Source organism: Trichinella spiralis, assembly GCF_000181795.1.
Source record: "Trichinella spiralis strain ISS 195 chromosome Unknown Scfld2, whole genome shotgun sequence".
Classification (NCBI taxonomy): Eukaryota; Metazoa; Nematoda; class Enoplea; order Trichinellida; family Trichinellidae; genus Trichinella; species Trichinella spiralis.
In genome coordinates, this window is record NW_003526941.1 from 2,564,334 (window position 1) to 2,575,116 (window position 10,783).

Consider the following 10,783-nt stretch of genomic DNA (forward strand, 5'->3'; position numbering starts at 1 on the left):
TTTTGAATAAACAATGATTGTTTGCAATTTTGCGTATAAAATTATTCCCCCATGCGCAGAGGTGAAATTCAAGCTCTTTCTGTTCAGAGGTGATTGTATTTTCGAATAAGCAACTTTTGCATGTGATTGTCGCGTAGGCTGATTCTTCGTCTTCTTATTCTTTCTGAATACACTTTCGCATTCGCATCATTTCCAAACCGAGGCACACACAGAGATCACGTTTAATATCACGCAGTGTATGTTCAATTAACGGCTGACAAAATGTTCAATTTAAATGCACCGTACACTACTTTGCTCAAATTTACACTGAGTTATGCAACGCATTACAGTAAGTCAATAATTATATCTGTGCCGCTTGCTCGGTGTTTGTTGATTTGTTGTGTTGCTGGACCACACGGCAGGGGAGGGGTAGAGGGAATTCATTTATTTCATCATTGCATTGTTTTTTTCTCTCTTTTCTTCCTCATTTTGTGGTTAAATTCAAGAGTAACATGCTTGACGGACGTGTTGAAATTTTAATACCGAAACCATTTTTTTCTTCTCTTTCGATTCTTCTTTAATTTGTCATTGTACGAGAAATGTAAAATTTTCATTATTCTCCGCCCATTATCGTTGCTGCTAATATTGTCCTCATCACCACCCATCATCAACAACAGTATCGTCTGTGAAAGTTGAAGGTTCCAATTTTGTTTTGTCATATTTAAATTATTTATTTCGTTCATATAAACCTGTTGTCATAATTCACCTCACCAGTTTGTTTTATTTTCCTTCATATTTGTTTGTGCTAGTGAGCACGTTTGTGTGCGTGTGAGTGAGTTTATGTGTGTTGTGGCTAGTTAGCTAGCTATCACAGAATAGCTTTCTTTTCTTCTTTAGAATTTTTGAAAACAGCTTGAAAATTCAACTCTGTGATGAGGATATTTGTTATGTACTATTAATAATAGTTTTTGTGTGAATAATAAATTCACCAGCTTATTATTATTATTATTCTGTTCAGATCAACATCTGAATATAGTTGTCGCCAGTTATAACCGTATTTAATTAAACTGAAGTAGATGTATGTGATTAGCTATTGTCGTTTCGGAAAAAGTGAAATGAAAAATAAACAGTTGTTATTGTTGTCAGTATTTTTTTTAAGTTAGCTTTTCAATTTTCTCAGGGGTAACTGGTATTTTTTTTAAATATCAAACACATCTGGTGGATGGTGGTGGTGACGGTGACGGTGACAGGCATTTTCAATGCATAGTCGAATTGGTTACAAATTTGTCGACCCTCGTCGTTCCAACCGGCGGTGCTTAACCCCTGATGATTTGCAAAAAAGATGGTCTCGGAGGGTGGGGGGGGTGATGGCGATCGTCGGTCTATGTTTGACCCAAATGCGCTTGTCTTTTACTCTTTCTTCGCTAAAATGTAGTTCGACATTGTCAACTGACTGGTTGTCAGCATTTTCTCTGTCATCATGCACAGCAGGGCTGCAGCTGGGCGTTTGTCTTTTTCCACCAATTCAACAATGGTTTTCTGCTTTGTATTTTTCTTCTATTCACACATACACACACACACACTGTTGGATTCTTCTTCTTCTTTTCCTTATAGCAATGATGAGGGGTAACAGGGAAAAAAAAGGCTGAAAATTTTCTACTCTCCTCCTCCACGTGAGACAACACACCCAGTAGTAGAGTAGCAGGGAGAAATGTATGACAGTGAAAGTGAAAGAAAAATTGCTAGCCATATTTATTGTATTAATAACGATAATGATATTTCTCTACTTGCTTTGTTTGACAACATAACACAACTAGCGCAGAACAGCAACGATAACAGTTAAGAAAATGTGTTCCATCTTCTTTTTTAATCTTTACAAATAATATATTCTACAAATTATGTGCCTTGATAAATGCAGGGAAATCAAATGGGTGAATGTATGATATACTCCGATTGGGAGTTTATATAACAAGTAAAGTTCCTTGGGATATATGATGATTCTGCCAGGCGGAAACCGCACCCGCTCTGCATTTCATATCAACTGCATTATGATCTGGTATTGACATTTCATTTTATATTATTTTCCCACAAATTACAATAGTTATAATTTTAAATAAATTCGCTACAGTTACAATTACAGTGCTGCTTACTTTCAAATTAATTCTATTTTCATCGTATTTTAAGATTGCCCGAGAAGCTTTAAGTGAGGCGGCCGAGCTGGGGTCGAAGAGCGCCCACGCTAAAGAAGAAGAACTCAAGCCGCCGGTTAGCGGTAATAAGGAATTTGGTCCAGATGAGCAACAAACAGCAGAGGCTGAAGCACCTACTGCGAATATTTCCAGAACTTTGATAAACAACAACAGTAATAATAATAGCCGCATTGCCAGTAAGTAATAGCAGAGTAGCAGTAGCAGTAGTAGTAGTAGTAGTGGTAGTAAAAGTAGTAAAAGCAGCAGAAGCAATAGCAGTAGTAGTAGTAGTAGTTAGTAGTAATACTACTATCACTAGTAGCACTGGAGACAGTAGTAGTAATAATAATAATAATAATAATAATAATAATCATACTATTAAAGAGTTGTTATCTGGAAAATCAGAAGTGACTGAGTCATCGTCATCATTGGGACGGAACTCGGCACCTGTAATTTCATGTCGAACGTCACTGCTTGCTTCCTCACTGAAGTTCTCATCGGCATCCAGCAGCTCTAGCACAGCTCTAACGCCCACATCAACTGTAGTCACAACTTCTCTGCTACCGGCCAGTTTAGCGGCTGCATCCGTGCTAGCTTCCAGTCCGGTGCTTCCACAGGGGTCGTTGCAGCAGTTGATGCAACAACAGCAGCACAGCTTTTTCTTTCAACAACAGCAGGTATATGTTGATCTGGCAACATCAGCGCCACCGCATTTTCAACGCACTTATAACTTACTTCGCATGACCAACATCAACAGCTTTGTTGTTGTTGTTGTTGTTGCTGTTGTATTGTTGTGTTGTGTCGTGCTATGCTATGCGATGCTGTTGTGTATATAATTGAGTATTTGTTTTTTTTAGTTGGGCGATTTGATGCGCAGTCAGCTGTTGGCTTTACAGGAACGACTGCAACTGAATTTAGTTCATCAGTCTCAGATTATTCAGCCGTTGAGCCATTGCAAGGATAAAAAATTATTTAGACAGGTGATTAATTTATATTTTGCATAAATGCATAAATTATTATTATTATTTGAAATTAGCGAGTGATAATAAAAAAATTGGAAAATCAACAACAACAACAACCATTTGAGCACCGCATTTGAGCTGATCAATCACTGAGCATTTAGCTGAGTTGAGCTTTAAAAACTTTCTAATTTTATTTTTATCTTTTAAACAATGGTGATGAGAGCGGCTGTCGACCATTGCTGTCGATTAGAGCTACTCTGCAAGAATTTTTCTTTAGATGTTTTCATTTTGCGGTGCATTAAATTGCATCGCTTGTGTCCATTTTTTAATGTTCTACATTCTCTCCTTTTTTCAGAATTGGAAACAGTATTGTCTAATTTATATTTCAGTATGGTATTTTAAGTGATATTCAACTATATAATGATATGCAGTTGTTTACAATTTGTTTGTGCTTAATTTTATTGTTGTTGTTGTTGTTGTTCTTGTTCTTGCTTAAAAGTGAATATGTTCAATGAAGAGTAATAGTTCGTTTTTCTAAGAATACATTATTAATTTTGAAATTCATTTGCTTTCTAACAAGATTTTTAGTTTTATTTCATCTTTTTTCTAACAAATGTGATCAACATGTAATAATGATAACCATAATAATAATGGTAATGTTGTTGTTGTTGTTGTTGTTGTTGTTGCTGCTGCTGCTGCTGTTGCTGTTATTTACTAACGTTGAAATGTTTTCCAGTTGCAGCTTCAACTGCAGCAACTCGGCGCTGAGCAGAATCAGTTGATGCAACAAATCCAATTGCAACAGCGTCATTACATGATGCAACAGGGTCTGGGAACAGGTAAGCAAAATTTGTTTTTTCTTCTCTACTTATTTGCTTTAAATTGGTAGAAGTTTTGCATTTTAATCTAATTTATTGTCATTTTATTTAGGTGATATACAACGACTGTGGCAGTATTTGGCTATGATGCCGATGTCAGCTTCTGGTGCAGCTTTCAACGGCAACTTAGGAGCGTCGTCATCAGCGGGAGCCAAAACGTCTAATGTCAATAGCAACGGCGTTGCTGGTAACACCAACGGAGGCAAAGGTTCATCTACATTTTCTCCGTCGGCGGCAGCGGTAGCCGCGGCAGCTGCATTCGCGAACGGTTGGTTCGGCGCCGGCACGGATCCAAGTTTACCTTCACCGCCGGGACTGAATCAGCAACAAGCCGCATCGTTTCATCCGCTCTATCAGCATGGCTTGTGCGCTTGGCCGTCATGCGAAAAGCCTTGCGCTTCTTATTTGGCTTTCATTCAACACTTGAACTCGGCACATACATTGGACGACCGCAGCGCGGCACAATGTCGGGTCCAAATGCAGGTAATTTTCACCGATTGTATGCTACATGTATGCATAATGTCGTTTGTAAATTCATTTGAAGTTTTGTTTTTCAAATTAAGGTTGTGGATCAACTCGAGACACAGTTGAACAAAGAGCGTCACCGTTTGCAGGCGATGATGCATCACTTACATATGAAGCAGTCGCCAGACACGACGACGACAAGCAACGGCCTCCCCACTCAGGAAACGGTAATTTAGTTAGCTTGGGTTCATTTTATTTGAATTTTGATTTACAAGAAAATAAATACAGGCATCTGCTGATCGCCTGTTAATTGCAACTGAACAGGCTGACTCGTCGGAAGAGCCGGTGAGCACTAGCTCACCAACAGTGCAACAACAGCAACAGCAGCGCTCGACATGCCATTCCCAGCCGACGCTGCAGTCGTTGCTTCCTCCATCCACGCCGTTGACCAATGTGTCGTTTCCGACCATGGTCGGCACGTCGGCCATCGACGCTGCTACCGGCTGTGCAAGCAGTATGCACTCGTTGAACACCAACAGTTCGCCTGCTTACAGCGCTTTGGCATCGTCAAATCAGCCGGTCAGTGTCCGGCGGCGATTGTCCGACAAAAGCATGCTGTCCATTAGTGTCGATCTAGCTCGAAATCGAGATTTTTACAGTACGCACGATGTGCGTCCGCCGTACACTTACGCGACATTGATTCGCCAGGTATTTTTGTTTTTTTCTCATTTTAATATAATATACGAACCCCACCCAGTGATAATTAAAAAATACGCATAGGATAATTAATTTTCTATCTTTCTATCTGAGTACTTTTACAATCCATACTCGGTTACTTTTTGCCTCTGGCTTTATTATTATGAGTTGTCGTCACTGTCATTGTATCGAAAACGACAAACTTGTTAGCTATTTATAGTCGAAGAATGGGGTGTATTTTTGCGGGCAAGGACAGCTTGAGAAGGAAACCGCCCTTACGGGTTGTCGTCTAAATTTCACCCCGTTCACTTGTGCCCTTTATTCATATTTTCAAGAAGTGCTGATCATTAATTTTCCAAATAATTAGAGAGAAGGTGTGACTGAAATTTTATTTTCATATTCCATGCTGCTTCTTGTTTTTCTATACCGATTAGGATTTTCAAAGAATGAATACAAAAAGCAAGTTTTTTTTTTAAATATTCTTCTCTATTTTCATCGTCGTATTGGTAAGTAGTATACGGGTTAAGTTTGTTGTTCACACAGCGTGTAATTTTGGCTTTTCGTTTCTCGTTTTCAAAATTGTTCAAATAGAATGAAAAAGTTAGGAAACAAACATGCAGAAAAATAGTTCAGTGGAATGTGGGAAAGAATAAGAGGAAAAAAATTAAAATTCCAAAACAAGAGTTTATCATTGTGTGTAGAGAGAGGTAGGTGTTTGTTTAATCGAACTTGTGCTTCAAACTGTGCTTTGATTTCAGTTTGGAGTCTGTTATTGAGGTGAAAGTGAATAAAAAGCAGATGAATTTCGAAGGAGGGAGGGGAATTTTGGCTACATTCAAGGCTTCATTTTGCAAATGTTGCCATTGTTTTTGCCTTCTTCCTTTCCCATTAATTATTGCCTTGTCTGTTGGCATTTTTTTAACTCTGAAACTCTCTGAACGATTTCTGTTATACTACAAAAAGTATTGATGAAAAAAAAATGTTAAACTGAGGCATGAATATTGACGCGAAACTGCGCTCATAGTTGATTTATATTATCCGTTTAATGAATGCTCTGCTTAATAAACGTTGCTTTCGAATGTGTCAGTTTTGAATCTCTGTCGTCACTGCGTCGATGCGTCATGCTTTTAGGAAGTAATGAAATTTGATTTATTTGAGAGAGTAATGTTTTTTCATTTTCGTTTATTTAGCGTTGCATCTTTTGGTCGAAGAATTTTTATTTATGAAAGAAGAATATATTATGCTTTTGGATTGATTGAATTTTTATTTTATTCATTTTTGTTTAGGCAATTTTGGAGTCAAAAGAACGACAGCTGACTTTGAACGAGATTTACAATTGGTTTCAGGACACGTTTTCATATTTTCGTCGCAACGCGGCTACGTGGAAGGTTTGTTTTCTATGAATTTTTATTAACAATAGCTAAATTTCAGATCAAACAAGTAAATAAATGATGGATGCATTGTTTGTCGGAAATAAATAAGCAATAAAAGAAGGGACGGTGTTATTATTTGGGATGATTGCTAAATTGATATTTTAATTTCGATTTGGTTTTTCATATTGCTTGTTAATTAGAATGCCGTGAGACACAATTTGAGCTTGCACAAGTGCTTCATTCGTGTGGAGAATGTGAAAGGGGCGTTTTGGTCGGTTGATGAGGTGGAATTTTACAAACGTCGTAATCAACGTTTGTCGTTACGTTTTTGGTGTCCAAGTGAACGCGGTTCGCCGTACAGTTTGGAGAATGTGAAAGCGGAAAATGATTCCCCATTTGACGATGGAACGATCGACGAGCAGGAGGATAACGTGGTCAGCGCGGCCGTGGCAAGTTTGGAAAATGACGCCGACCGAGAATTCATGGTCGACATGGATGAGGATGTAGTTCTTAATTCCAATGGTCAGAATTTGTGCGTCGACTCGAATTTGATCACAAATGCGGATCACAAGCTTGGATTGGATGACGACGAAGAAGATGATATTGAAGATACTGAAGAAGAGGATGACAGTACACTTTGCAATGATAACGTTTTGCCGTTGTCAATCGCTGGCCAAAATTTATCAAGAATTGACATTGAACAACAACAGCAGCAACTACTGCTGCTAAATCAACAACAACAACAACAACAGCAACAACAACTGCAACTGCAATCACAGCAGCAGCAGCAGCAGCAGCAACAACAACAACAACAGCAACAGCAACAACAGCAGCAACAGCAACAGCAACAGCACCATCAACAAAGTGCATTTTGTTGAGGCGGTCAATTTTTTTCTTCTGTTTTTTTTCTGTATCCACATAGCTTGTTTATTTTTTTTATTATACTTTCAAAAAAAGTGAGACTTTTCTTTTGCAAACTGAAAAGCAATCCTATGAGTATTTTATCTAGTTAGCATCATTATTTGTCATTTCGGTTTTCATCCATCATCAGATTGTTTGTTGAGGTTTCAATATTGTGGTATTTAAATTTCTTGTTTCCTCTTTCTATTTCATTTTCAACCTCTTTTTTTCTTCTTTTTTTCCAATATTTGATAAGTATCATTCTTTTTATATCACAAAATGCATTGCCAGAGTTGCATGTTCTGTTCTCAGACTCTGGTGAATTTTGCTTGTTGTTGTTGTTGTTGTTGTAATAATGACAATAACTGTTGCAAAATTATCATTATTACAGTTTTCAACGCCATGTTTTCTTCTTATACAGTATTCGACTTTTCCAAGCTTTGTCATATTTTGTCCCGTAAATGTTGTTTTGCATCTTTATCATTGTGTAAGTGGATTTTTTTAATTTATTTTTCTGCCGCTGCCTGAATCAGCGTGCAAGCAATTCTAACTTGTAACGTTCCTTGTTTTTTTTCTCTCTCTTTTCTTTGTTGTTTTGCTGCTAATTTTAAGCTGTTCAACAGGACGCGTTCATTCACTTCGGGTCTTGTCACTGTTGCAACTGTTGTTGTATGCGATAATTTTTGTCCATTTTGTGCGTGTTATATACGGTTGCGCTCGTCACTTCGGGTCACTTTTTGTCCCTTGAAAAAAATTCATGGAAAAGAAAGTAATCATCTGTTCTCCTCTCTCTCTCTCTCTCTCCTCTTCTCTTATTTATATGAATATACATATACACATATAAGTATATTTATTCATTTATTTGTTTATTTGTTTGTTTAATTACTGTCCCATGGTATACTTTTTATATATATCATCCGCAGCCGGTAATAGCTGCTTTTTTATTTTATTTTTGTTATCGTCATCATTGTATCTTTTGCTTTTTCTTCTCTTCTCAAATAAGCAAAAGTATATATATTATCATCTATACACATATACATACATATTTATTTATATATTCATTCATTCATTCATTCACTACATTTCATCCTCTCTTAGCATTCTTTTGTCACTTTCACTGTCATATGTACTGTCGTTATTTATTAATCAATTTTACGTTTTCTTTCTTGTTAACTGTTCGGTTGAGAACGACCGTACTGAAAGAAAGCGAGTGGATTGCTATTTCTCATATCTGCATTGGCATGTTTTGTTATGCCAATTATAGAATTTGATAAGCGAAACTGACTGACTACCTGTTACCTTACCAGTAAAAAGAATGCACTGTTCACCACAGCATTGCAGTGTTTGCTTGCTTTTACACACACAGGGTTCAACGACAGTATCATCATCATCAATTTATTACACGTAACTTCTTTTGTTTTGTTTTCCATTTGAATTTGTCTCACGTTATTGTTGTTTTGTTTCTTTATGTAAAAGCAATACAGATGAAATGTATGAATATCGATAACTTTTTTGAATATGGTATATTAGATTAGCATCTAGTAAAGAGATTGTGAATGTTCGATTTGATTGATATGTAATTTGTAAAATCTGATCAGAAATTGTACAGTAGAATTAAGAGAACAAAAGGAACAAGAAATGAAAGAGCTCATAGTGTGGACTAACTGTATTCGTTTTTGTTGTTTTGAATAATATGGAACAGATTTTTTACACTCAGACCAAAAGAGGAAGAAGCATGTAAGTGGTGAATTCGTCACCGATCCATCCCTAATTTGGTTAACACTACTGTTTGCTAAATATTGCAATTGTTTTGTTGAATTGTAATTTTATGGCAAAAATCAGTGTATGTCGTGTTCATTTTCTAGGTTATCTGATATGTTCGCTGAAAACGCTTCTGAATGCACAACAAAGGTGAAAACTTTCTTGTCGACTTTTCTACCCGGTTGTTAATTGCCTGTGATTTTGTATCCTGATGAAGCTGAACACTATTACAGTTTTTAATTGAAAGAAATTCACTGATCCCATTCCATATTTCTGTTAATAAATACTGGTAACGAATTCACAACTGATTATTTCTTTTCCAGATGTGGATTTTGCTTACTCCAGTTTGCTGGGTGCAACGCATTCAGACCACAACACCGCAGTGTTGTAAGCAAATATCCAACAATAACCAACCACTGAAGAGATAAGTATAAACGAGAATGGCATTCATTAGAAAACTGAAATTAATATCAGTTTCAATTTGTTTTCTTTATTATTGTCAAATTGATGAACTGTAGAGATGCAGTCTATATCAAAATCTGTGGCAACAACCACAAAGTCATCACTTTTGAAAATGTTGAAGTTTCAAATCAAGATCAGAAAGAAGCAGTTTGTAGAAATTGTTTGGCTTAATTTGTTCGCTTCGTTAATGGGCGCGTTTTGTATACAACGAGTAAACGGATCTGATTTTGCTCGACATGACCATTAATTAAGTCAAGTTTAAAATTAGCCGGACCGGTCGAAGCCGACTACGAGCAGGTTTCAGATGTCATGCCACAGTGACACACTATTTCATCATTATTGTTTGCTTTTAATTTATTTTTTCTATATTTCTTTCTCAGCTGATCACTGTATTTCCGTGGACAGACAGGCAGACAGATAAAAAAGAGAAGTTTTGCTTTTTAGCATAATAGTTGGTTGATTCAATCAGAAATTTTATTCATTTATTTTATTTTTTTAAATGAATCGCAATTCCTATTTGCAACAGATAAGTGGAACAAAAAGTAGGAACATCTACAGTAATTTATGTAAAATTCATCCTGCGCATTCTTTTGGAATACTGTACATTTTCTGAAAAAAGCGTTAGAAATATTTGAACTTGATAATAGGATACTGTAACTATGAATACTGCCGTCTTGTTTGATCGTTTGTATTCATGTAATCATGTGCACTAGTAGCAATTACTCATTAATTTCTATTCCTAAATATGCATTCCTATTTTGCGACTGCTCTCCGTTTGACGTAACCTTACAAGTCACACGAGCGATATGCTTACGTGACCATATTTGGATGAATGAAACCGACAGCTTGACTTTCCCCGCTTGAGAGTTTACAATATGCACTATTAATTTTACGTAAGCTTCGTCGCTTACACATTTTATTCTTTCGATGTGAGAAAAACGATAAAAAATGTGTAACGGGTACAGTTGCGTTAACACTTAAAAGGAAGTCAAGATCGAAAGGAACTAAGTAGCAACGTAGAAAAAAACAATTCAATAATGATAATTACGTTTGCCGATTTAAAAGGAGAATGGCGTCTATCTAGTGGTGCAAACATTTTCCTATATATATGTATATAT

At 36.6% G+C, this 10,783-nt stretch overlaps 1 protein-coding gene across 1 annotated transcript; it reads left to right on the forward strand.

The window, feature by feature from the left end:
• The first annotated feature begins 261 nt into the window (after positions 1-261).
• On the forward strand, positions 262-9,266 carry Tsp_03068 (forkhead box protein P1). The gene is made up of 13 exons (XM_003379358.1): positions 262-328; positions 1,160-1,291; positions 2,120-2,251; positions 2,553-2,845; positions 3,026-3,148; positions 3,873-3,969; positions 4,061-4,491; positions 4,572-4,700; positions 4,762-5,181; positions 6,456-6,557; positions 6,743-7,172; positions 7,834-7,929; positions 9,160-9,266. The coding sequence occupies exons 1-13, from the start codon at positions 262-264 to the stop codon at positions 9,264-9,266; spliced, it is 2,559 nt and encodes an 852-aa protein (XP_003379406.1).
• The last annotated feature ends 1,517 nt before the right edge of the window (positions 9,267-10,783 follow it).

Coding starts and splice junctions, on each gene's coding strand:
- Tsp_03068 (XM_003379358.1), top strand. CDS start 262: ATGTTCAATTTAAATGCACCGTACACTACTTTGCTCAAATTTACACTG. Junction 2,846..3,025: donor TTTTCTTTCAACAACAGCAG/GTATATGTTGAT, acceptor TGTTTTTTTTAG/TTGGGCGATTTGATGCGCAG. Junction 3,149..3,872: donor ATAAAAAATTATTTAGACAG/GTGATTAATTTA, acceptor TTCCAGTTGCAG/CTTCAACTGCAGCAACTCGG.